Source organism: Hylobates moloch, unplaced genomic scaffold, assembly GCF_009828535.3.
Source record: "Hylobates moloch isolate HMO894 unplaced genomic scaffold, HMol_V3 SCAFFOLD_2, whole genome shotgun sequence".
NCBI classification, from domain to species: domain Eukaryota; kingdom Metazoa; phylum Chordata; class Mammalia; order Primates; family Hylobatidae; genus Hylobates; species Hylobates moloch.
The window spans coordinates 27,116,602-27,144,597 of record NW_026652277.1 but is presented as its reverse complement, the minus strand read 5'-3'; the positions used below and the strand labels follow the sequence as shown (position 1 = coordinate 27,144,597).

At 36.9% G+C, this 27,996-nt stretch overlaps 1 protein-coding gene across 1 annotated transcript in view; it reads left to right on the top strand.

Annotated features, from left to right (window-relative positions):
* Positions 1–27,996, top strand: part of ARHGEF38 (Rho guanine nucleotide exchange factor 38) — a 141,971-nt gene that overhangs the window by 60,300 nt on the left and 53,675 nt on the right. The window contains exons 3-4 of the mRNA XM_032163596.2: positions 6,877–7,000; positions 25,771–25,918. Coding sequence (XP_032019487.1) covers positions 6,877–7,000; positions 25,771–25,918 — 272 coding nt within the window. The remainder of the gene's footprint in view (positions 1–6,876; positions 7,001–25,770; positions 25,919–27,996) is intronic.

The window sequence follows — 27,996 nt, the reverse complement described above, 5'->3', positions numbered from 1 at the left end:
TTTGTTAATACTTTTTAAAATCCTTTAAAAAATTAATAACTTTAGCTCAGTGATAATCATGAGTGTGAATAAGACTTTAGCTAAGAGCTGGTTATAATAATGAAAAGGGTGATCTATCTAGATTTCAAAAATTTATGAATGGTTAAGTACATTACAGTATTTCCACAAAATGTTAAAAATGGTGTAATTGAGGAAAATTACTGACATGAAAAAATGTTCATGTTATGTCGTTAAGGCAAAAAAATTTAAACTCTATTTGAAGTATATAATTTTTTGTATGGATGTACACACAGACACACAGAGAAAAAAAATCTGGAAAAACATACCTGAAAACATTATCAGTGGCTATTTCTGTGTGGTAGAATTACAGGTGATTGTTATTTCCTTTCTTTTACTTTCTCTTGTCTACTCATCCTTAATTTTCTACAATGACATGAACTACTTTTATAATAATAGCCTAATTTATTTTTTCAAAGAATGTTTGTTCCTAGACTTCTTTACAGTGTTATTTTTAGTGGTTGGGGGTCTGCAGGACACCTAAGAAAGTTTGGTTTTTCCTCCCTGTGATGGGGTTTAGGCCAATTCATCCAGTGCTCATGAAACAGAAGCCTATAAACAGGCATGTCCCAGGTGTAAACTAGAGGAAGATTGGCTTCTGTCAGCAAATTAGCCGGTTATACCAATGGCCAAACTAAGCACCCCAGTGTGCCTTTGCAGATAAAATTAAGGATAAAATTATAAAATATCCATGTAATAGTTTTGAACAACTAAATTGGTAATTTTTTCCCTTTAAACCACTTTTGATCTTTGCATGCTTGTTATTCAGAGCCTAGTGAAGTGATTACAAAGAATATTCATTTTTGGCTCCTTCAAGAGTAAATAGATCATGTGCATTGTACAGATTCAATTCAGTTCAATTAAACTTTTACTGAGTAACTATGCACATACCCAGAACCGTGTTAGACACGGTAGAGTGCTCATAAAGGCAAATGTCTTAGAGGAACTCACAGTTTTGTCATAGAGACAGATAAATTAATAAATATTTCTGACAAATAGAATAGAATGGGCTTCCATATAAGCAGTGAGTAATATAAAGCAAGAGTCATGGAAGTAAGGGAGAAAGAGAGGTTAATTCTAACCAAGGAACAGGAAATGTTTCCTAGAGAAAGTAACATTTTGGCTACAATTAAAAGTATATTAATCTTCTTTGGGTCATAGATAACAGAAATAAAGTTCAAACTAGCTTAAATAAGAAAGACAGTTTGTCGGCTTATGGAATAAGGATTTCTTGTTTAGGCGAGGCTAGATCCAAGGGTTAATAAGACTTTGCCACCAGGCTTAGCTTTCCTGTTTGTGACTTTTTCACAGACAAGTTCTCCACAAACATGACTGCCAAAGATAGAAACTTACATACTATTTTTGCCCAGTTAGGCTTCTATTTAAAAAAAAAAAAATGCCGTAAACTGGGTAACATAGGCAACAGAAATTTATTTCTCACAGTTCTGGAAACTGGGAAGTCCCAGATCAAGATGCCAGCAGATTCAGTATCTGATGAGGGCCCACTTTCTAGACAGCCATCTTTTAGCTGTAACCTTTTTAACTTGTTGAGTAACCTCCATACTATTTTCCATAATGGCCGTACTAATTTACATTCCTACCAACAGTGTGCAAGAGTTCACTATTCTCCACATCCTCACCAAGACTTGTTTTCCTTCATCTTTTTAACAGTAGTCTTTCTAACAAGTATGTGGTCATATCTCATCGTGATTTTAATTTGCATTTGTCTGATGATAGTGATATTGAGCATTAAATACCCATCCGCCACTTTTATGTCTCCTTTTGAGAAATGTCTATTTAGATCCTTTGCCCATTTTTGTAATTTAATTTATTTTTATTTACTTATTTTTAATTTTTATAAATACATAAAACTTGTACATATATGCAGGGTACATGTAATATTTTGATACAAGTATACAATGTGTAATGATCAAATCTTAGTAATTGGGATATTCATCCCCTCAAACATTTATCATTTCTTTTTAAAATTTATTTTCAAGGATGGGTTTCAGAACATTTGTAATTTTGTTTGTGTTGGGACATTCTAAATCTTTTCTTCTAACTATTTTGAAACGTAACAATAAATTATTGTTAACTATAGTCACCCTGTATCTTCTTTCTTTCTTTTTTTTTTAACTTTTAATTTAATGGGTACATGTGCAGAATGTACAGGTTTGTTATGTAGGTAAACGTGTGTCATGGGGGTTTGTTGTACACATTATTTCATCACTCAGGTATTAAGCCTAGTATCCATTAGTTTTGCCCATGTTTTAATGGGATTATTTGTTTTCTTACTGAGTAGAGCTCCTTATATATTTTCCATATTAATACCCCTTATCGGATGTGTGGTTTGCAAATGTATTCTCTTATTTCACAAGTTGTCTCTCAAGTCTGATTATTGTTTCTTGTGCTGTGCAGAAGCTTTTAAGTTTGATGTAATACCATTTGTCTATTTTTGCTTTTGTTTCCTGTGATTTGAGGTTATATCCAAAAAATAATTGCCCAGACCAGTGTCATGGAGCTTTTTGCCTATGTTTTCTTCTGGTAACTTTACAATTTCAGGTCTTATGTTTAAGTCTTCATTTTGAGTTGATTTAGTGTGAGGTAAGGGTCTAGTTTCATTTTTCTGCATGTGGATAGCCAGTTTTTCTAGAACCACGTATTGAAAAGACTGTCCTTTCCCATTGTGTGTTCTTGACACCTTTGCTGAAAATCAATCCACTGTAAAAGTGTGGATTTATTTTTGGGCTCTCTATTCTGTTCCATTGGTGTATGTGTCTGTTATTATGTTGGTACCATGCTGTTTTGATTGCTATAGCTTTGTAGTAGATTTTGAAGTCAGATTGATAAAAGAATTTGAAGAAGACATGGATAAATGGAAAGATATCTGGTGTTAATGGATTGGAAGAATGAATATTGTTAAAATATCCATTACACCTAAAGCAATCTATAGACTAAATGCAATTCCTATTAAAATTCCAATGACATGTTTCATAGAAATAGAAAAACAACCTTAAAATTTATATGCAACCACACAAGACCCTGAAGAGCCAAAGCAACCCTGAGCAAAATGAACAAAGCTGGAGGTATCACATTAAGTGATTTTAAAACCTAGTAATTATTTAAATGTAATGGGAACTAGCTATTTGAAGCATATCTTGCGATAAGTACTTTTGTAAAGCAACAAATTAAATTGCCAATTGAAACATTGGCCTTTAATCTAGAACCAGAAATACCATTTGACCCAGCAATCCAATTACTGGGTATATAACCAAAGGAATATTAATCATTCTACTGTAAAGACACATGCACACGTATGTTTACTGCAGCACTATTTACAATAGCAAAGACATAGAACCAACCCAAATGCCCATCCATGATAGACTGGATAAAGAAAATGTGGTACATATACACCATGGAATACTATGCAACCATAAAAAGGAATTGGATCATGTCCTTTGCAGGGACATAGATAAAGCTGGAAGCTATCATCCTCTGCAAACTAACAAAGAAATAGAAAACCAAATATGCCATGTTCTCACTCATAAGTGGGAGCTGAACAATGAGAACACATGGACACAGAGAGGGGAACAACACACACTAGGGCCGATTAGGGGGTGGGTGGGGAGAGGAGGGAACTTAGAGGATGGGTTAATAGGTGCAGCAAACCACCATGACACATGTATACCTATGTGGCAAACTTGCATGTTCTGCACATGTATCCCATTTTTTAAGAAGAAAATTTTAAGAAAGAAAAATTGGCCTTTAATTTTTATGTTTTGTAAGTCTGAATTATAATATATTGACTTGACTTAGAATAGTGTGTACTCAGATGTCTTTTTTTAAAAAAATGAATTTTAATCCATTTAAAATGTAATTCAACTTAAGCTTTTAGAGCATTACCTGTTTCCAGTGAATGATTAATAAACATAAATACACACTTCCTTGAATTTATATCAGTAATCATAAAATAGTCTATCAGTTTTAAAAGCCTATGTGTGCCAGGCATTTGTTTGTTCCTTAGCATAGCAATGATTGGATATGAATTCATTTTATGATTCACAGAATCCCCATGGGCTCATGGTGATATGGGCATTTGAAATCAGGCCAACTGATATTTTAATCCTTTCTGTCCTTCAGGAAGAAGTGGAATTAAAATTTATGTTTTTGTTATTTAGTATTTGTTGCACTAAGCTAAGATTACAGACAAAATGTAGAATTAGATCCTTGCTAAATGGATTCATAATCTAAATTAAACAGATATACAGGAAACTGACCTTGGGAAATAAATTGTAGGAGTGACAACTTGGTGAAAAACTCAGGAACAAACCAAAAAATCTAAACAGAGATAGTAAAGTACTCTATTATTAATATTTGCTGGTAAAGAACGAAGGCATAGAATAAAAAGGTCAATTTCTGAATCCAGTTCTCCCCTGAACTTCTTGCATAAGTTTCAGCATGGCTCCTCTCTTCACCCTGCATTATTTTCTGGATCTTCAAGATGGTTCATCCTTTACAAAGAAGTTGGAGTCATGTATGAAATAATAAACATGAAACACTTCAAGTTTCTCAGAATAAAGTTTCCACAGCAAAATGAAGTAATAACAGGGATACACTGTATGATTTACTGCTGATAGTTTATCTTATAAAGCAAGTAAATTAGGGGCTGAAATTTTATATATTAGAAGGATTTATTTCAAAAATGATTTTAAGAAATAATACAATCAGTAAATTTGAACTAAACCAATCTATAAAACTTTGATTCCTACACAACTTTTGGAAAACATCTTGCAGTATTCAAAGTTATACCTTTGTGGATTTAATTAATACCCAACGCATAAGGCAATTCTTTAGGATGAATAATGTGTTAAATCAGTGGTACTCAGAGATATATTACATTTGAGCCATTGATAATAATCAAGTATTATTAAATGACAATTTCATGTTTACTACTTAATAATAATTTATTATTAAATAATAATTAACAAAAATCCATATAACTGTTATATGCCTTTTAAATATTTTCTGTAATATTAAATATACTAATACAGAAATTGAAAGTCTTGAACCTCTCTAGATTACAAGGAAAAAACCACATGTGCCATCTCCTATTAAAGTGAATGATCAATTAAGGAACATTTTGTGACACTGGATTAAAGACCCTAAGAACTAATAGTGATTACAATGTAATAATTAGTATGGAATTATAGACAATTTCAGAATACATAAAACTAGTTTTTTAAAAGTTGTCTAATCCTATATTGAAATAAACCACTGCATATAATCATATGAATTTGATTACAAATGAGGCTGTGAGTTATCTTGAGGACAGGATGAATGATGGGAAAGTGAAAAATTTCCCAAGATGTTTGAAAGACTTGTATACAGCAAGACCATATTGCATAAGAAATAACTGACATAGTCGCCACGTTTTTAAAAGGTGCAATGTGAAGTCATGCTTCCACGTTCAATGAGAGAATACCCTTATCAAAATAATATTGGTGTCCAATATGGAGAACAGTGGATGGGACAATGTCAAAAAGGGATGGGATAAAAAGATGAGCACGTTGCTTTCTTCCTTCCCCCTTAGATAGACCCCACACATACCTAAAGAAACTGAGTCTGAAATCATGGAAAAAAGCTGTAGTTGTTGGCCTTCGTATGCAGAATTCCTCCATGTCTCCCTCTTATGTCCTTTGTTCCCAATTCCCCTAATTTCTTGGCACATTTTCTTTAATTGGATTCTCTGTCTCTTTCATATCCCTAACTTTGCTGAGCGGTTTTAAGCCAGCAACTCTGCTTTTCACTTGTGCTACTTCTCCATGAATTGATTATTGATGAATTAATTATGCACCTATGACCTCATTCACAATAAGTCATGAGTAAAAGGCACCTACTCCTGTTCCCTGATGTAGCCCAGTAGAGCCTGCACCAATACGGCTGTGGCCTGACCAGTCACTATATGATTATGGAAGGAGATCCAACTTAAACTAAAGGGAATTATTTTGAATAAGATTCATCAAAATCAGAGCACATATCTCACCATATTCAGATAGCTGAGGATAGTTGTCCATCCCTCTACTAACCAATCACTACCTATGACACAGTCTGGCTTCTTTTGTAATTCTTGGTACATAGAAACTTCTCAGAAATTATTTGATGAAAGGATGGATAAATAAATAAATAAATTATTATAAACACTAGCTATAAGATCTAAGAATAATTACACTGGTAGTTAAGGATGTACCTGAAATAACAAAATATAATGAATCCTTAATAGGTATAATATATTTAATGATTTCCATTTACATTTATATCAAGAAAAAAAAAGGAAAAAGCAACCCAGCACATCTACTTGTCATCACTTTTCAAACATCTGTGGTTTAAAAAACAGCTTTGAAAATAGTTACTTGCCTCGGGTAAGGTCTGACTTCTGCTGTATAAGCAGTAAAATATTCTAAATCCTTACACACTAGTACATATCCTCATAGATGGCAGTTAATACCAATTAGGCCCAAATCTTCCCATTCTGGTTCTTATAGGAATATATAGATGTATGTTCAACACAAAACATTCAAAATTTTTTTAAAAGACAGAAGTAACAGATGCATCATCCCAATTTCTTGGAAACAAAACAAAACAAAACAAAACAAAACAAAACAAAACAAAACTGCACTCTAGAATTCCTAAATAAGAATGTTAACAGAAATGGTTAATGGAGACAGCATGGGCTGGCATTTAAAATGCTTACTGTTTAGCAGGAAAAAACATCCTAAATACAGTGCTTCTCCATCAGCTCAATGTTTTTTGTTTCTTCAGATTGATAGGCTGGATGTGGATAGCTTGTTTAGCAACATTGAGTCCGTGCATCAGATATCAGCCAAGCTGCTGTCATTGTTGGAAGAGGCCACAACAGACGTGGAACCGGCCATGCAAGTAATTGGTATGTTTATTCTCTTCTCGAGTTCTACAATACAACAGGAAATAATTTTTTAATAACCTCCCTTTGCTTTGGTTTTTTGTTCCTGACTCACCATGCTTCCCAGCAGATACATAAATGCTAAACCCATCTTCGGGCTCATTGTAATTATACAGACTCTGTATTTATTTTCAAATGGGTTTATATCCATTTGCTGAAGTCCCTCAGTAGCACAAAACACACCATTTGCTTTTTAATTTCCAATCTTTCAATCTCTTTGCTTTCCAGATGTTCTGTAATTTTTTTTAATGGCTAACACTTACTTGATCCTTAAAGAATTAATTATTTAAATATTCTAATAGCTTTACTGATTTTTCATTACAATGTTTTTTAGATCTTATGCCCATCAGTCAATTCTTTTAGATTATAAACTTCTTACATGAGGAATGTAAAACTATTAGAAGAATGTAAGTTATTAAAAATTTATACAAGTTCTACTTTTTTCATGCTCTCTTTTTTCTATATTATTTACCTTCCAAATATGTTTTTACTCTCAATCAGATATGTTTATTTTCTTACTCTGGTAGGATTTTCAAAAATAACAACAGAAAATATAATTTGAAAAGTATTGAGCCAAATTTTTATGCTCTCCATTTCTTGGGAATTTCCAAGGGAATATGTGCTATGAACTCCTTAAAGGCAGTTTGCACTTCGAGACATCATACAAACAGTGCCATGTAGGCTAACAGTTTTTTAAAATTGTCGTTTCTCTATTTCACACTTAATATACAATAACTCCTCATTACAAAAATACTAAAACAATTCAGGAGCACATAGGGCAACGGTAAAATTTCCTTTCATATATCCCTCCAATGCCACTGCCTTCCCCACAAGTAACCACTTGTTTGATGTAGATTTTTACTTTGAGATACACACACAAAGACTACACACAAACACTTTATGTCTTTACTGATTGTGTCTTTGTTACCTTTTATTTGTTAGAGTTATAAAAATGTCATGAAACTGATCTTGTTTAATATTTATAGAGAACCAAAGTTTAATGAGCAAAGCTGATCAAAGAGATGAAATCTAGTGAAAGAAATGACTGGGCAATAAGGCAGCCCACTCAGAAAGATTTCTTCCACAGACAGGTTTAAATTCAATTGTTCTTTGTGATGAAATGTCCCCATCAAATTTTAAAAATATTTCCTAAAAGAAGAACTCTACTCATTACCACATTAATTCATTAGTGTGAATTCACTGGCCATTCATTTATTAATTCAATTAGTGAATAGTTGTGAAGTAACAGCATATTCACAAGATTTGGTACTGTACGACATTGCTTGGTATCAAAAGGTGAAAGGGCTTGTTTCTGTCTTTCAAAAACATTCAATCAAACAGCTCCTTGAATTGAAGGTGTGGGTATAATATACCATCAAAGCAGTTTCTACACTACTGCAAACCTTGGAGGATAAAGAGAACATTTCTAGATGGAGACTCCAAGGATTCTTGAAGATGTTACTTGGGCTTAAAGTGTAGGTTCTATTTCAACAATAGGGTCCATGTTGAGGAGAACATTCCAAATGGAAATGACAGCATGAAAAACAAGTGTGAAACAAATGCCAAATGCCAAGCATGTTTAGGAAATGAAGAGTGATCAAGCTGGAGTGAAGGACTGATGTAAGCAAGAAATGAGAAATGGGCCTGAAAGTGCAGAGTAGGGACTGGCAGCACTTGGAAATGAAGTTTGGAATTTACTGTACAGGTAATAAAGAGCCATTAAAAGATTTCTGGCAAGGGTGTGATGAGACACAAAAGTTTCTGGAGAGAGAAAAATATGGTAGGTCTGAACAGAATGCAGAGGAGGAACTGAGTCCTAGACTAGTAAATAGGTTGTTATAAGTAATATAGGCATGTGGTAATAAGCATTGAGACTAAGGGAGATACAGTGAAAATTTTAAAAAATGAGGTCATTTCAAGAGAAATGTAGAAGAAAACATAAACAAGTTGTTGATTCATGTGCTGAAGTCAAAAACAATTCCAGATTTAAGGTGACCATGTATTGTGGTTTGTCTAGAGCATACTGATTTTAGTGTATTATGTAAGCATTCTGTCCAGTTTAGCATTTGTCATGGACTTTTCCTTTTTAAAAATTATTATTATTATTAGTTGCATCAGAAGAGGTTTTATAAGACCTTTACATCATGCTTCAATGTCTGACACAATCTCTTTTAGTAGAGTGTAAGAGGCAAGTGCAGTTAACGGTTCTCACTGTAACACATGGTAAACTCTGAAACGTAGTCCATCTCTCCTATGCCAACCTTTTCTAGTCTCAAGGAAAGTTGTATCTTTCTTTGAATTGCCACATGCAGGGAAGTGGCTGATTAAATGATGCTATTTGGATATGAACAGCTAGAAACTGCTAACTCCTTTCTGTTCTGGTGGTTGTGGATGTGTTGGATGCTGCAGACCCTGCCATCTACTGGATGTAGCAGCTAGTTGTGTCATGACCCGCACTGGGTGGCCCATGTCATGACCTATGAGAGGCATGAAGCCATTGGGATGCCAGTCAATGGGGTTAATGGGACACGTTATTACGGAATAGATGTAAATAAAGTATGTATGGAAAATAGGGCCTGAGAAATCATGCTACAGAGTGTCTAGAGGCTCTTGCTATGGTAATTTGGTAAACTATTGCATGTTATAAATTGACAGCTCTTTTACAAATTTTTTGGTTATGTTTCATAACCAAACCCAGGAAGGAAGCCTGGGAGGCCTCAGGAAACTTACAATTGTGGCAGAAGACAAAGGGGAAGCAAGGACCTTCTTCACACTGTAGCAGGAGAGAGAGAGAGCGCGTGCTAAGGGGGAAGTGCCATGCACTTTCAAACAACCAGATCTCATGAGAACTCACTCACTATCACAAGAACAGCAAGGAGAAAGTCCACCCCCACGATTTAATCACCTCCCACCAGGCCCCTCCTCCATCACATGGGGATTACAATTCAAGATGAGATTTGGCGGGAGGACACAGAGCCAAACCATATCAATGTTTCAGAAAAATTTTGATTTTCTTTGTCTCAAGAAAGTTGCTGAGCCTATAACACACAAAATACCATCCATCAAAGGGTCCTCAATGCTATCATTGACCATAGACAATCAGAAGATAGAAATCTGCTGAAGCAGCAGCAACATCTATGTCAAAGTTTAGTCATTATTTTTAAAAGACTGTGCTCTAAGCAAGTGATTAAACGCATGCAGCTGCTTAAGGTGTGTTTACATTTCACTCCATGCAGCATGACTTCATTTAGGTCAGACAACAGTTTTCCAAAATTAATTCCATTCATTTTTAATTCTGAGTTTCCTTAGGCCTATGAGAAATATAAAACAATGGTTACTAATGAGTTGACACCATTAGCAAAAGAGTACTGCAAACAGTTAAATGATGACAGTTTTATATCAGTGTGAGCAGATGAATTGAATAATAGTTCCAATAGCAGTTAAAATTTTAAAAATCCAATTCACAGAACCAAAGAAAAGCTTTTAGAAGTTTATCATGTCAATGGTGAATTGCCTGACCTTATTATAAATGCTATTGTCACTTTAACTTAAAAATTAAACATTGTGACTGCAAATGATAACATGAATACACATATTAGTGGAGCACAGCATCATAGTAAAACAATGATTTTGTTAAAATAAAAATCTATAGAGCAGACATGTAGTTGAAAATGATTGGTGTATATATGATGAAGTTGTGGAATTTATTAATTGAAGTAAAAACTGTAGTGAAAATTTGCATTTATTTTTATATACACAAAATTAGAGTGAATAACACTATCTGAAGAATAAAGTTGATATTGAATTAAAAATTATCTTATGTATGAAACTATACACTCTCTTTCCTGCTGGTCATTAATCAGTCTTTGGAAATGTTTGATTCTTTGAAGCACCACTTTACGAATCAACCAGAGTGTATTAACATGGCATTGGACTATTTTTGTAAACAAGGCCTCTGAAATTGAATTGCATTTTGTTAAAAATCAGTTGGAAGTCTTTAGTTAAGGTACTCATCAAATGGAGAAAATAACTTCAATTTTTAATCTTTACAAATAACAATTATTAAAAACAAAATTGCAAATAGGAAGACATTGAAATGTATCCCTATGAAAACGAGGAGTAAGTTAAAAAAATAAACATTATTTCTGAGGGCTCTGTTCTGTTCCATTGGTCTATATCTCTGTTTTGGTACCAGTACCACGCTGTTTTGGTGACTGTAGCCTTGTAGTATAGTTTCAAGTCAGGTAGCGTGATGCCTCCAGCTTTGTTCTTTTGGCTTAGAACAGAGCCCTCAGAAATAATGCTGCATATCTACAACTATCTGATCTTTGACAAACCTTATGAAAACAAGCAATGGGGAAAGGATTCCCTATTTAATAAATGGTGCTGGGAAAACTGGCTAGCCATATGTAGAAAGCTGAAACTGGATCCCTTCCTTACACCTTATACAAAAATTAATTCAAGATGGATTAAAGACTTAAATCTTAGACCTAAAACCATAAAAACCCTAGAAGAAAACCTAGGCAATACCATTCAGGACCTAGCATGGGCAAGGACTTCACGTCTAAAACACCAAAAGCAATGGCAACAAAAGCCAACATTGACAAATGGGATCTAATTAAACTAAAGAGCTTCTGCACAGCAAAAGAAACTACCATCAGAGTGAACAGGCAACCTACAAAATGGGAGAAAATTTTTCTAATCTACTCATCTGACAAAGGGCTAATATCCAGAATCTACAATGAACTCAAACAAATTTACAAGAAAAAAAACAAACAACCCCATCAAAAAGTGGGCAAAGGATATGAATAGACACTTCTCAAAAGAAGACATTTATGCAGCCAAAAAACACATGAAAAAATGCTCATCATCACTGGCCATCAGAGAAATGCAAATCAAAACCACAATGAGAAACTATCTCACACCAGTTAAAATGGCCATCATTAAAAAGTCAGGAAACAACAGGTGCTGGAGGGGATGTGGAGAAATAGGAACACTTTTACACTGTTGGTGGGACTGTAAACTAGTTCAACCATTGTGGAAGTCAGTGTGGCAATTCCTCAGGGATCTAGAACTAGAAATACCATTTGACCCAGCCATCCCATTACTGGGTATATACCCAAAGGATTATAAATCATGCTGCTATAAAGACACATGCACACATATGTTTACTGCAGCACTATTCACAATAGTAAAGCCTTGGAACTAACCTAAATGTCCAACAACGATAGACTGGATTAAGAAAATGTGGCACATATACACCATGGAATACTATGCAGCCATAAAAAATGAGTTCATGTCCTTTGTAGGGACATGGATGAAACTGGAAACCATCATTCTCAGCAAACTATCGCAAAGACAAAAAACCAAACACCTCATGTTCTCACTCATAGGTGGGAATTGAACAATGAGAACATATGGACACAGGAAAGGGAACATCACACACCGGGGACTGTTGTGTTGTGGGGGTGGGGAGAGGGGGGAGGGATAGCATTAGGAGATATACCTAATGCTAAATGATGAGTTAATGGGTGCAGCACACCAACATGGCACATGTATACATATGTAACAAACCTGCACGTTGTGCACATGTACCCTATAACTTAAAGTATAATAATAATAAAATTAAAAAAAAAGCAATGAGAGCTCATGTATAAAATATTCAATTTTGAAAGTCCATAATCATACTTTGGAAAATCTGACTTATGAAGAGAAGACTTTGATGGAGCTCCTCTTTAGTAGGATAAAGTAATATTCTGTACCAGATTTCACAATCTACATTTGGGAAAATATTCCAAAAATACAAATAGAAACAACTTACTTGGTGAGTTTTATTTTGAAAAAAAGAGAGAGAGAGAGAGAACGAAAGAAAACAATTCAAATGGAAGCAAAAAGATAATGCCTATAAAAATATTTCAGCTCAAATATTTACTTGTTTTAATGTGTATCGATAATGAGAATTTTAAAAGCTTCTATTTACCATAATTTCCTCTGAGCTCAATAGATATTTCCTTGCTTATAAAGTATTTTCTCAATTTTAAATATTATGGTTTACAAAGTTCAGTAGTAAAATAAATATGCTGATATTGAATTATAACCCACAGAAATATCAATGAGTTCTTGCTAATATAAATAAATGTGGAGAAAGGACAGCGGTCCATTGCAGATTTTAATTAATAAATATAAAGAGAAAGAAGAACGGCTGGGCGTGGTGGCTCACGCCTGTAATCCCAGCACTTTGGGAGGCTGATGTGGGCAGATCACGAGACCAGCCTGATCAACATGCTGAAACCCTACTCTACTAAAAATACAAAAATTAGCCAGGCGTGGTGGCATGCACCTGTAGTCCCAGCTACTCAGGGGGCTGAGGCAGGAGAATCGCTTGAACCCAGGAGGTGGAGGTTCCAGTGAGCCGAGATTGTGCCACTGCACTCCAGCCTGGGTGACAGAGCAAGACTCTGTCTCAAAAAACAGAAAAAAGAAGAAAATGGAAAATCACATTCACATTACATAAACACCACAGTCAACTATTGCAGACAAAATCTGTTGGTTGATGTTATGTTTAGTGAGTGAAAGTTAGAGGAGAAATATACTTTTCATAGTCTCAAACTTTCTCCCCAAGTAATTATTAACCTCAAAGGGAAAGATGGTAACTTTACATTGAGAAACCTACCAGGGGCCACCTTTATCCAGAGATCTAGAGTTAATTTTCCTTCTCTGACAATCGTATTTTGATATGTAAGATGTTAATATTGGTGAAGCTGGGTAAAGAGTATTTGAAAACTATCTGCACTATGTTTTTCAACTTTTCTGTAAATCAAAAATTAGTTCAAAATAAAAAATTGAAAACCATGATTTACAGAGAAAACTCAATTGAACATGTTCATACTTTCAGATTCACTAATCATAGAATTCCGACTTTGAGGAAAATTACCGAAAATTTTATTTTAAAAATTAAGACAATGAACCCATATTTGAAAAAGAATCAGTTGGAGTCTCATTTTAATATCCTTACCCTTTGTATCTGGGCTGGTCTTGCGACTTGCTTTGATCAATGAAATGAGGCAAAATGATGTTCTACAACAGCAGTATCACTTTTGCTTTCTGCTTGTGAAGGGAGAGGCCCAAACTGCCCAGCCATTCCAAGAAACACAGCCAAGGCCTCAGGCTTAAGAGTAAGGTCCTTGTCAGCTGGCCAGCTGGCCCCCAGCCAGTCCACCAACTGACGGGAAACATAGAAGTAAACCCCATCAATGCCAGTTAAATGCTGCCAATTGTTGACTCATACAATTGTGAGCAAACGAACAGTTATTGTCTTAAGCTTTTAAGTTTTGGAGTGATTCTTTTTTTTCCTGTGGTAATTGCTAACTAATACAGATTAACAGGTGAGAGATTAACTTATTTCAACTCAAATGGTGAGGGAAAACTTGATTTGGAAGGTGAGCTTGGACTTGAAAGATGTAGAAAGGTGGAGATTGGGTGAAAAAGGCTTTCTAAATGAGAAATAGGGTAAAGGCCTCAAAGCAAGAGTACAGGAAATTCTGAAAAAGGACAGCAGCAGGCCTATGTGACTGGAACATAGTGCAGAGAAGGCCTCTCTGAGCCAAACGTTGTAGACACACCGATACGAGTTCACTGGCAATTTCCATTACTAAACCTTTTACCAAAGCACTTACATTCCATAAGATAAACTGATTGTTGGTGAGATGTTTCCAAAATTATATTATCACAAATGAAAAGCACAGGTGTCCCATTTCTTTGTCCTTAGATGGCACAAATAAGAGTTTGTGATTCACAGCTGTAGTGCCAAAGGGGGAATTTTCCTGATACCTAGATAAACTAGGAAGAAAATTTTACTCAATAATAGCACTGGAGTTTGGATAAGGTTTAAGTTTAAACACAGGGGCATATGCTTGCAGATCTGAGAGCTCTGAGGAAGTTGTCTGTACTGTCATGCCAAGATACAAAGTGAATTTTAAAATCTTGACTTAAGCACACTGTCTAGATAGGAAATGGGTTTTCAATCTTTATAGATGGGAGTATGAAATGTGGCTCTTGTTTCCACTTAGATGGCAGTATAGAGTTTAAGAACACATGGGTTTTAATATCAGGTTGACTTGGGTTACATCTCGGCTTATCCTGTTGCTAGTTGTGTGATCTTAGGCAAGTTACAAAACCTGATTGAACTTCAGTTTCTTATCTGGAAACTGGAGGCAATAGTACCTATCCCATATGGTTTTTATGAAGATTTGACAAAATTATGTGTACAGAATGATAGCCCAGTGCCTATCCCTAATTATATCCAATAGATGATGTTATAAATTATTATCCTAAGAATATTAGATTTACCCATCTATTTAAAATGCCTGATTTTTTCTGTATGTAACAGGTGAATAAAATGTGACTTTTTCTCAGAGGTTCTGATCATGTTTTTCAAACAAGTCAGATTTGCTGGATATGTGTGATTTCTAGATGCTCCCGGTATCTATGCATCTTGATGATTCATGGGTCTAATATGGTGACATATTTTTTTCTGTGAAGGGAGATTTAACATATCAAGTGTCATTTTCACATTTGGTAGAGTGAACAGCAATGGCAGTAATTAGTCTCCAAAGATGGCCCTCAATGGACTATGCCTCCTAGTTCACATTGTTATATAGTCTAGTGTCATATTGACTCTGGACTGGCCCTCCGATTCACTATTACAATGTGGTGAAAATGACACTGTATCAGTAACTGGGCCCAAGCCTTAGGAAAGCCTGACAATTTCTACTTTCATAATTTTGGAAGCCTGCCATTTAAAAAGTTGAGATACCTTACTGGGAGTATCATGGAGAGAGACAGCAGATGAGACTATGTAGAGTGAGAAAGTGGCACAGCTATCCCAGAATCCCAGCAGAGGCCAGCCTCCCAGCTGTTCCCGCCAAGGCACTAGATTTGTGAAATTAGTCATCTCAGACATTAAAACCCAGATAAGCCCTTGGATGACTCAGCCACAGTGGATCTCAAGTGTAGCAAAAGAACCACACAGCTGAGCCCAGTCAATCTACAAAATTGTGAGAGAAAATAAAAATGGCTGTTGTTTCAAGATACTAAGCTTTGGGATGGTTTGTTACATAGCAATAAATAAGCCAACAGCAATTGTCCTCTTATATGTGTTTGCATATTATAATGTTTCAAAGTATTAAAACAAGACTGTCATGAACATGCTTGAGTCTACTTTACTTGCTTACCTCATGCATATTGTGCTGAGAATCAGACTGAAAGAAGCTTTTGACAAAGGAATTGTAGTTTCTTGTATGCATTTTCCTGAGGGTGACTCTATCCTTGGAGAGAAATAATTTAGAGCTTTCTGTTCTTTGAAGGTGTAGCAGGTGATGCACTGTTGTTCTATAGCAGTGCTTTGTTTTCCTAAAGCAATGTTTCTTGTAGGTCCCTGAAGTAGGAATCTGTGCCTTTAGCAGTGAGTTTGTGAGAAGAGTACTAGTTGCTGACAATTCATATCATAATGCTGTGTGGGAGATACTACAGCGGAGCTCACTTAAATGAGTTTTTCAGTATTATTATTGTGTGTAAGTGTGTGCATGTTTTACTCAGGACACAGATAGGCTTGACCTGGTTAATTTTGGCCAACTGGGACAGGTTGGGAGGGTCCTAGACCTGCATACTTGAACGTATGAGGTCAGTGCAGAGGTTTGGGGGACACCCAGATGCAGCAGTTGAAAGATCAGAATGCAAATGTTAGAAGGAATAGGAAAGCTGTCCGCGTCAGAGAAAATGACAATGGGGAAATGGTGTTTTCAGGATCAAGGATACAACAATCTTCACAAGAAAGAAAAAATCAGCAGGAAGCAGGTACCAGGCTGTAATATGGGGGTTGGACTTCCAGTCTCCTGAGCGGGGTGAATATGGGTCCCAGTGCTGCTAGGACTTATTTCTTACAATAAAAATAAAATAAAGGTGGCTTAGTAAAAAGCCTTACAGTTCTGATTTCTGAGGAGAATGGTAAGTTCTAGGATGCTGTGCTGATGGAGCCTGCCAGTGGAAGTCAGTGGTTTAGCTGTGCCAGAAGGAGTATTGGAGAGTTGAGGTCAGATTTGAATGGACCTGCGAAAAGTCACATATTGCACAGGATACACGTAGAAATACATTTCTAAATCCCAGGAAGGAATGTAAGAGTCTGTGAGTTCCTGAACACTTTCCCAGCCTCCAGGAAGCTAAAATGAGAAGTACACAACAGAAAGAGTAACAAACCTTGAAGGTGCCCAATAGCCTGGAAAGAGCATGGCCTTTGAAGTGAAACAGATCCAAGTCTTAATCCTGGCTGTGATCACTAGTTTGATGGCTGTGAGCAAGTCACTTGAGCCAGTGAGGATTGCGTTTGCCTGCCTGTAATAGAAAGCTGGCCAACAGGGTTTGACCAAAAAGGGGCTTATTTTTCTCACGTCACAAGAAATCCATAACTCACGAGTCCAGGACTAGTGCAACTGCTTGCTGCTCCTTCAAGTTCTTCCCTTCACAATGCTCAGCATGTGGCTTTTGATATCATCTGTTAGATGGCTACTCCATTTCCAGGCATCACTTCCTAAAGACAATGAAGCAAAATCACCTCTTCAGAAGGCTTTTTTCATTTTGGGGGAATATAACCATTTTCCCAGTGACTTCTACATATATCTCATTCTATTTTGCACTCATGTTATTTCATTTCACATACATACACAAACACACCTTTGCACACACACTTGGCCATCTAAATACCAGAGATTTGGGGAAAGGTCAATATTTTTAACTAGGTGTGTTACCAGTCCAAATTCTGTGCCTTTGGAAGAAGGAAGAACAGATAAGTAAATAGCAATGGATTCCACATGCATTTGTTCATCTTTTCAATGGGGATAACAAGACTTCCATGGCAGGAAAATATCAAACACTAGGCATAACCCCTCCAGAATGTATGCTCCATGAGGGAAGGAATTCTTGTCTGTTTTATGACTGTTGTGTCACCAGCATCCAGAACAGTGTCTTTAATAACTATTTACTGAATGGATGAAATTAGAGATAATGGTAAGTGTGCAGTGCATTGGCTGGCACACAGAGGGACCAGGAGGTGATTGTTGTTACTGTCGTCACTGAGTCTGTCTGTGGTCAATGTCAGTGTCAAATGTCACTTTCAAAAGTCAATGTAATTTCCAGAGATTGCTAGGTAATACAGAGCAACTAGCTACAGCAGAGGCAAGCTTTCTCAAGAGAGGTATTTACTAACATGAGATAAATGGAAAATCATGGATTGGTCTAAGACAGGGTTTTCCTCAGTGTTATCAACCTTACATTAAAAAAAAGTTATTGTACCTTTTCCTGATCCAGCCAGCAAAAACTTTCACTTTCTCAGAGAACCAATGTTGCCTCAAGATGTCAGTAGTTAAAGAATCCTGACCTGGAGTTAAAGTGTCTAGAAGTCAGCAAGGTTCAGGAAGACACCATGAGCTATCATCAAAATATACAGCTGTGTTTTTGAATGTTAGAACTGGACTAATATTTAAAGAGCATCTATTCCATTACTGAGACAAAAACAGCAAGAGCTGATTTGCCCAATTTATATTAGTAACTCTGGACACTCTCAGAAGGGACTCTAGCTCTTCCAAATATAGGCCAAAGCTTTTTCCTCTCCAAACATTGACCCTCTCCACAGCCCACTAGCACGCCCCAGTTTGTCCTCCTCAGCTGCTAGCCACCTCCCATGGCCAGATGTGCTGAGTGGATGCCACCTTAGCTTCAGAACGGCCCCTTCTTTGAGACCCCCACCACAATTACGACATCGTCTTCCCTGGCACTGGACACAGAGATGATCACGACAGGTTCCCATCCTCCACTCTGCTCTTTTCCTTTCTCTGTTTCTCTCTTTAGGATCCAGCTCCGTTCATTGGTCCCTCTTCCTTATCTCTCATTCCCTCCTAAACCCAATCCTCTAAAAATGCTATTACCACATCACCAGGGACCTCAGAATTGTCAAATCCAATGGACACATATTTTTTCTGAACTTATCTTACTCTAGTGCTTCTGAAAAAAAATTGTACCAAAATATTCCCGATATCAAGAGAGAAATATCATAAGCCTCAGGAAATGTGGAGTTGTGATCTGAAGCTAGAGCCACAGGCATGAAATAACTTGGAAGTCTCATTTTGTCGTAAGAATTCATGTCAGTTTTCCAGTCTACTCTTCTAGGAAACCAGCGTTTTTTTCTTCAAATATCTTAATAAAATTGATACTCAAGGGATACACTTGTTTTAATCCCATGGCTGCATGTCCCACCTGCTGCCTGTATTTGGTTTGAATATTATAACCCTAGCCAGGGTCTCTCGGGTATCCGCAGCAGCAGTTTTATCCCCTAGGCTAGGTAGAAGCTAAATGAGACTGAAGGCAAGGGAGTGTGGCTTCTTTAAGCAGCATTTACTCTTTCAGTTTCTTTCTTCTCACTTCCTCTCCTCGTTTTATGCTCCCTTGGAGAACAGAGTGAGGCTAGGAAAGAAGGGGAGAAAGTATTCAGATGATCTGGCATTTGGGCTGGCGAATCTACTGCCTTGTTTAGTCCTGGCAGCTGGGCTCCCATCCAAGGAGGATAAGAAGACTGCAGGGAGCAACCCTTGAACTTGGGATGAAAGCTACCAGGAAAGCTCTTTCACTGGAGATGGCATACCATGGAGCTTTCGCTCAGCTGTGTGTGTCACTCAGGGAAATGACAGTCAGAGGCCTGTATTGTTGCACCCAGATCTCAGACCTTCTTTCCAGAGAGTGGGCCATCTCTACCCTCTGTTCATCCCACCCCCTTCTCTGTATTCTAAATACTCTGCCTTGACAACAAGTTTTATTTAGAATCATAGATAACTTCCTTTCGGGACATACCTCAGGCCATAATTTATACATGAGATTTTAACTAAAATTATTTTTGTAGATGTTATCTTAGTTGGTTTTTAAAATTGAACTTACTGCATAGTTTTTCTTGTTAATACAAGCAACATCCAACCTTAAATCCTCCATAACTAACAGTTCATGTCATATTTTCATATAATTTTTAAATGAAATGTAAAAATGGGTAGTATAGAGGGGGCCTTAACTCATCAGGATTTCTCCCAAAATATCTTCCTGTCAAAGAGAAAACAAAACAAAACATAGTGAGTAGATTAGAATTAAATTCAGCTGGGAGAAACAAAACAAACACAAAACATTACTAGCATAATAAGACAGATGTTGATTTCTCTATGTGTAAAAGTCTGAAGGCATGTGTTCTAGAGCTGTATGGCAGCTCTGCTCCACAAGGTGCTCTGGGATGCAAGCCCCTTCCAGCTCACATCTCCACTCACCAAGAGGTGGCTGTTATCTTCATGGACAAGGTAAAGCTATTAATAGTATCCAAATCCTAGGTAGCAGATGGAGACAAGGTGAGCCAGCTGCCTCTTGAGGAAAATTCCTGGACATTGTCATGGGACACTTTCATTTATATCCCACTGTGGGCTTTAATTACATGGCCACACCAATTGGATGGAAGGATGGGAAATGTCATTTTGATTTGGGGCAGCCAAAACTTCTGTTGCTTTAGAAGCAGATTATGACCATGGGGAGATAGCTAGCAAGCTCTGTCACCCAGAACCCCACCAACTTAGTCAATCTTGGCAGTATTTCTCATTATTTTGTTCTTGTCCTTCCTCATGCTGATCCTTCTTTGTGGCTATGCCTTCTCAGGCTTCTCTGCAGTCCCTTTTTCTTCTATACTGTCCTCAGTGTTAGTGTTTGCCACCATCTGGTCCTCAGGCACTCTTTTCTTCTCACTCTGTGAACACTCTCGCATGACCACATAAATTCATGTCTTATACTACCCAATTTTTACAAACCTACATCTCTGTCCAAGATATTATTTTCTTAAATCCTAGATTAATATATCCAATTTCCTAAAGAGCTTCACTGCTTGAATATACAATAAGAAACTCAAACTCAATACATCTGAAATTAAATTCATCATCTTTCTCATTAAACTCTGTTATGCCATCAGTGTCTACCCACATGGTCACTTAAACCACAACTCTGGGATATGTCTGGAATCATCTCTCGCACATGTTCAATGTCCATTTTTTTCCTTTCTTCTGCATCCTCCTTGCTTTTGCTTTGCTTTAGTTATAGCTAACATCTATTGAGCATTTGCATGTGCCAGCTACTGATGCAAATATATTACATATTTTAACTCATTTAATCTGCAAACAACCCTACTATTATTATCTCCATTTTACAGATGAGGAAATTAAGGAACAGATAAGTAACTTTCCCAACTGTCACACATCGAGTAAATGGTAAAACCAGAATTTGAACCCAGGACGTCGACTCTAGTGCACTCTCTCTTAACTGCAATAACTTTCTGTTTTAGCCCCTCATTGTTTATTTACTTTATTATTATAGAAGCCTTTCAATTTGTTTATCTTCTTCAATCTCACCAACTCCTCCCTGAAATTCCATCTTTCATACGAATAACTACCAGAATAGCTTTTCTAAAACACAATCTGGTCAGTTACCTAAAAATCCATCGGTGCTTCACCATCACTTTCAGGTGAAAGTTTCACCTCCTTAATGTTGCACAAGGCCCTTCATGATCTGGCCCCAGCCCACCTCTACAGTCCCTTCTGGAACTTCCTCACAGGCATGGTCCCATCCAGCCACACTAGATCATTCCAAGTTTCTTAACAGATCTTACTCTCCACACCTATCTCCTTGCTTTTTGCACTCACTCAGAGGTCCTATGTCAAAAGTACACTGTTAGGAGCATTGCTCAAAGCTCCCCAAGGGCTGAACAGGTAACCCTCTGTACTTTATTTACTTTTCACATAGTATGGTAAATGGAAGTTCAGTCTTCTATCTCTCCCTTGGTGTCCTGTATAATATCCTTGAAGGAAGAGTTGGTTCTTTGTATCTACAGTACCTACCAAAGTATTTGGTGCATGATGATCATCGAGTAATTTTCAAAAAAGGATGAACTAAGGAACACAACTGCTTCTTCCCTTTTATGGCATTTTCCTAAACAAAACCCGGGACAAGGAGATCCCTTGAAAATCACTGACTTTACCCTTGTTTACTTACCTGCAGGAGAAATTCATCTTGGAGCAGGATCACAATACTATAAAGGCCAACTGGTTTGGTATGGCACATGTTGGGGCTGCACGTGAGAGTATGGAAATAGAAAGAGAAGCATATGTTTATTCACATCAGTAAAGAGAACAATTTGAAACATAGGATTCATGGTATCCAGATATAATATCAATATTTTGGGAAGTTGTTTTTAATGAAGATAACTAAGGAGACTTAAAAGGGTGCATTCTTTTTTTTCTCCTTTGCATGACGATTGCTTTTTGGGGATGCCAATGCAGAAATTCTTGGGTTGTAGAATTTTTAAAAAGAAGAGCATACTAGTTTTATTTATTTTACAGGATTCTGGTGCCTTTGTGACAGGCAACCACAAGTGAAATTACCTTCAATGGTCTTGGCTTAGTCCCTTCTCTGCTCCTAATCATCCCCTCAAACCCACATACATTAGACAGAGCGGTTGTCCTTCACCACTAAAGAAATGCAGCCGAGAGTTATGTTACCGTGGAAACAGAATCACTTTTTGCTGCAAGACACACTGCTTCATCTGCACTATTATGAAGCAGAATACATTGGTAGGGCTGGGAGGGGAATAAAATATTCTGCCTGCCAGTGTTGTACTTGGCCTTTGGGTGAATAAATGACTTTCAATTAGAGTACTTAAATATCTTTTAACTTTAATAATTATTATTAGAGTCTCAAGAGAATTTTACTTGGAAAAGAGTAAAAAAAAAAGATTCTTCTGTTAAAGGAAGAGCTATAAATTCTTTCAAACTACACCACTCCTGTTAAAGAAAATGCAAGAGAATTTACAATTAATGGGTTCATTGTGTATATAGATAAGTGTTTTAGCTCTTCTTTGTTTTTTGATTTTCTGATTTCATCACCTTGTGGATTCGTGAGATTGTCCTTACCTCTTTCCTTTTTTGGTCTCTGCTTTTAGCTTCTTTGTAGTGAGCACACTTATTTACAGCTTCATCTTGTGTTAGGCTGTGTGTATGCAGGTCCACTGTTGTTGACTTGCTGCTGAGCATCCAGCTAAGTCTGTGATCTAAGCCTGTCACCAGTCCCACTTCTGGGCCTTCCCAGCCAAAGCCACTAGTTCCCATTTGCTACCTGGTTCTGCTACTGGGAGGTTCCCTTCACCTTATGCCCAACCCTAAATTCAGTCACGGTTCTATTTTGTTTTCTTTCCTCTACTTGATAGCTCTTACTGTTTGTGTTGTTATCAGTGTTGAAGAACAAATCTATATGACCTACACTAGTTGAAGGATGAACTGTATAGAATATCAGAAACAAAACAAGAATACTGTGTCCTTCAGCTCCAAAGATACTCACAGTTATTGAGTTTTCTTATAGGCCCCCAAAAAGCACTACTAAAACAAACAAACAAAAACCTTAAAACACACACACATGCACACAAACACACACACACTCACATGTGTGCACATTATCTCACATTACCTCAGAGTCTAACTATAAGCATATAATCACAGGAAAATCCCACATCATGAAAAGGAAAAATATTTTATTGGCTGTAAATAAATTAGAAAAGAATGTGATACTTTAAAAGTGTTAGTGTTTTAATTCTAGAGGTAGCAAAGCAACCTTAAGAGACAAATGACAATTCTTGAGTAACTAGTCACTGGCGGGCACTTTTTATATCTATCACCCCATTTCATTCTCAAATGAATCTCAATGGCTACTATTATTTTTATTTTACAAATAAAATGGAGGCACTAAGACTCAAATAATTTATTTAAAAAAATCATTCTCCGATTGTATAATTCATCCACGTAACCAAAAACGACTTGTACCCTAAAAGCTACCGAAATTTTAAAAAGTCATTCTCAAATTCCCCACACAAACCCTAAATTGTTTCTGATTTCAAGTTTAGTGTTCTTTCCAAGTGCATCACCTCATACAGTGCTCAGAAAAGCTCTGAATTGGGTGGCTGCGGTGGGGTATGTGCTAAAATCCAAGGGAAAAATAGGAATACGGCCTCTAATTCTGCCTTTGCACCTCTAGACAGGACTTCGGGAAAATCATTTATTTGTTTCGAACTCAGATTTATTCATCCTGAATTAATATGGATAAATAACCTCTTATCTCTTCATGCAAGTAGGAAGTTAATGTGTGAAAAACATGTTGAAAATACTAAGGGCACTTTTATTTCTGTGGAAAGAATGACTTACTCCTGTTAACTATAATAGGTCCAGATTAATAGGTCCAGATCACTGTCAATCTATTCAGCCATCCCAATTAGTTCAGCTACCAAATCATTATTAGTCTCAAATTTGCAATGTTTTGAGAGCTGACCCTGTCACATAGTTCTTGGATATCTGCCAAATAATTTATATAGTGCTGAGTTGAGTAGTGGATGCATAATACTTATCTTTAAGTAATGAAGTGTGGATCAAATCAAACTATTGTCCAATATCTACTTTAGCCACCAGTTATAGACCCTATTTCATCATAATATCAAAAAGTATTCATTAAATGCCTGGATACAATTAGTCTAAGTTGCTTTATGAAGATACGGTCATAACCTTGGTTCATGGTATTAAACTGGTTTTTAAAATAGTGACCTATTTTATTATCACATAGAAGGAAATATTTTATTTCTCTAAACTCCATTGTTTGCCTTTCAGAAAGCCTCAGGAAATATTAGTGCAGTAAATATTGAAAAATACTTACCCAGCACTTGAAATTTCACCTTCTGTATCACTTATAAATTAACAAAAAATTGCTTCATTTTGAGCATTTCATATGTATTTACTATACTATGAACTTTACAAATACCACCTCTTTTAATTTTTACAATGGCTCTCTGAAATTGAATCTATTGGTGTCATCAGGTTTAAAGAGTAAAAATAACTTGCTCAAGTCACAGTGCCCGTCTGTAGCACAGCCTGACTCAAATCCATACATACCAACTCTAAACTGCAACTTTTTTTTTTTTTTTTTTTGGAGATAGAGTCTTGCTCTGTCACCCAGGCTGGAGTGCATTGGTGCAATCTCGGCTCACTGTAACCTCTGCCTCCTGGGTTCAAGTGATTCTCCTGCCTCAGCCTCCCGAGTAGCTGGGACTACAGGTGCCTGCCACCACGCCCGGCTGATTTTTGTATTTTTAGTAGAGACAGGGTTTCACCATATTGGCCAGGCTGGTCTTGAACTCCTGACCTCGTGATCCACCCACCTGAGCCTCCCAAAGTGCTGGGATTATAGGCATGAGCCACTGCACCTGGCCACACTGCAACTCTTAACTGCAATTCTGCACATCAACCTTGTGTGTAAAGTTACCTTTGAAAAAACCAGCTTTCTTTTGCTGCCCATCTCTGATAACTTGCTCATCCTTTGTTTTATAAAAGAAAAAAAGAAAAGACAGAAAAAGAGAAGGAGCAAAGAAGGAAAGCAGGGAGAGAAGGAAAAAGGAAAGAAAAGAAAGAAAAGGAAAAAAAAATCACTCAATGTTTTCCACCCTTCCTGAATAACCTGGGGATAAAGTAGGTCCCATCCAACTTTTTAACATGAGTCGACATTGTTGAAAATAATCATGTGAAGTGCCAGCTTTGTCTGATGATGTCGTTTTGCCTTTGTTTTGCATTTATCAGGAGAAGTATTCTTGCAGATTAAAGGGCCACTGGAAGATATTTATAAAATCTACTGCTATCACCATGATGAAGCACATAGTATACTGGAGTCCTATGAAAAGGAAGAAGAGCTGAAGGAACATTTGAGCCACTGTATCCAGTCCTTAAAGTAAGGCCTTTTCAAATGATGATTCCCATCTCCTCTCAGTTGCCTAGCAGGGAACATTTTAAATGGATGTAGATGAAAGGTCTCACATAAATCCTATGTTTTATGAGACTTGCTAGGAGCTCTGCTTTGCATTCCCTTTATAAAAAGCTGACATGCCAGAAGCCCTGATTGACTTTTTTTTCCCCCTGCGAGAATGACTAAAAATAACATGGGAGAAGATTTAGGGCTCTGCAGAGACTGAAAAATGCAATATCAAAATATAAAATGTGGAAGAAAAGCCTCTTCTTAAAGCTACTGTAACTTGCCTGGCCCCACGTAGTTCAAGGAGTATGTGAGATAACATGTGGCCCCATGACGACTGGAGCACATGGGTTAATGGAGTTAGTGGAATGGCCTACAACTCTGCGTGGCCGTCTTCTTTTCCCACACTCACTGTGGGGAGATGGGTGAAGACAAGTCAGGCCTTGCTAAAGTTAGTTTCAGAACAATTACTCATGCCTTCCTTTCTCAGCTCTAAAACATTGGTGGGGGTGCTACACAATGTACTTTTTCTTTTCTAGGGGAAGTATCTATTCACTATGAAAATCTGAAATATATAACAAGCATGTGTAAAATAAAAACCCCTTGCTATTTCACTATTAGCCCCTTTCTTCTTAATAATCATTTTCTTCTGATATTATTTATATGTATAAATGTGGGTATGTGTTTGGATTGATTCTTTGAAATGGAATTGGTATCTTACTGAATATGCAGTTTCCTACCACATGAAGCTTAAAGCCAAAATCACTACCATATTCCACATCTTACCCAGTGGCTCTCTTACAGACTCTCACTTGTAAGTAGTATCCACTGTCAAATAATTTTGATTAGACCAGGAATTAAACAACCACAGAGAGCTGTGGTGTATAAGTAAATGCACACCCGTCTGATGCTGTAGCACACCTCCCCTGTTTACTCTGTGTGGTGGGGGAAAGAGGGAACCCCAACGGGAATGGGGATGGGGATCCTAACGTGGTACAAGAGGTTTTTAGCTGCATTAAGTTGAAATCATGATACTACTCTGGAGGAGGCGTTTCCAGGCTGGAATTGGGTCTGAAAGTGAGTTTAAAATGAGCCCAGTGAATTTTTTTTTTAATAAATAAAATTTCAACTTTATTGCCCTCTACTGGTCATTAAATTACTGCGGTTTTAAACCATTCTTCATGCCATGGAAAAGAAGAATTCAAGTCACCAAATCTTAAGCATTTATTTAGTGTTTGTGCAGTGTCAAGCGTAGTTCTGGGGGCTAAGAATACAAAAGTAAATAAGACTTAGACTCTGCCCTAAGGAACACAATATGATCAGTTAAAACTTAGATATAAGATGTAATGAGCAAGTAGCTCTAGTTAATTATTTCTATTTTCAGTTTAGTTCAGTGTTAGCATATCAATTCAGAGAAACATTCAAATTTAAGTTGTGTTCATTTTAGTAAATTCATATAGTAGAAGCACAGTCCTCTAAATGTTCAGGTGTTTTATTCTTTGGGAAAAAAAGGAAATGGTGTTATCCTGGGTTTGAATGAACACCTTTCCTACCTTAAACAAGTGGCAAGATCTGATCCAACAAAAGCTGGAGCCATTTTCCTTCTTCGGGTTCTAGATCTAAGAGTGAGGAATGTCACAGCAAGTGAACATTTAGCACCTTTGATCACCCCCACCCAATGCCAGCCCTGGGGATGGAGGTCCTTGCCTGAAAAGAATGTGGTGCATCTACTTTAGGCATGTGCTTCTAACTGTTCACCAGAAGTGAAGCAATCTGCTCAGAGAGGAAAGAACATCAGTTTATTATTCATTAAACTTTTAGCTTTTCAGAGAAAGAAACAGACCCTGCCAGAAGATTCCACTAGGCAGTATAGCCCAGTATCATATCCCCAAAAGGCAGTTAAAGGCAGAGGTTATTTTAGAACCTCATGAAGTCTCAGTTACTGAAAATTATTTTCAGACCCAATGGCTTATTTGGTCTTTTTCTGCAAGTTTCAGGTAATTCCCCTGGCCATGCCCCAAATTTTGGGTTTAGAGCTATTCTGATTTTAGGTAACA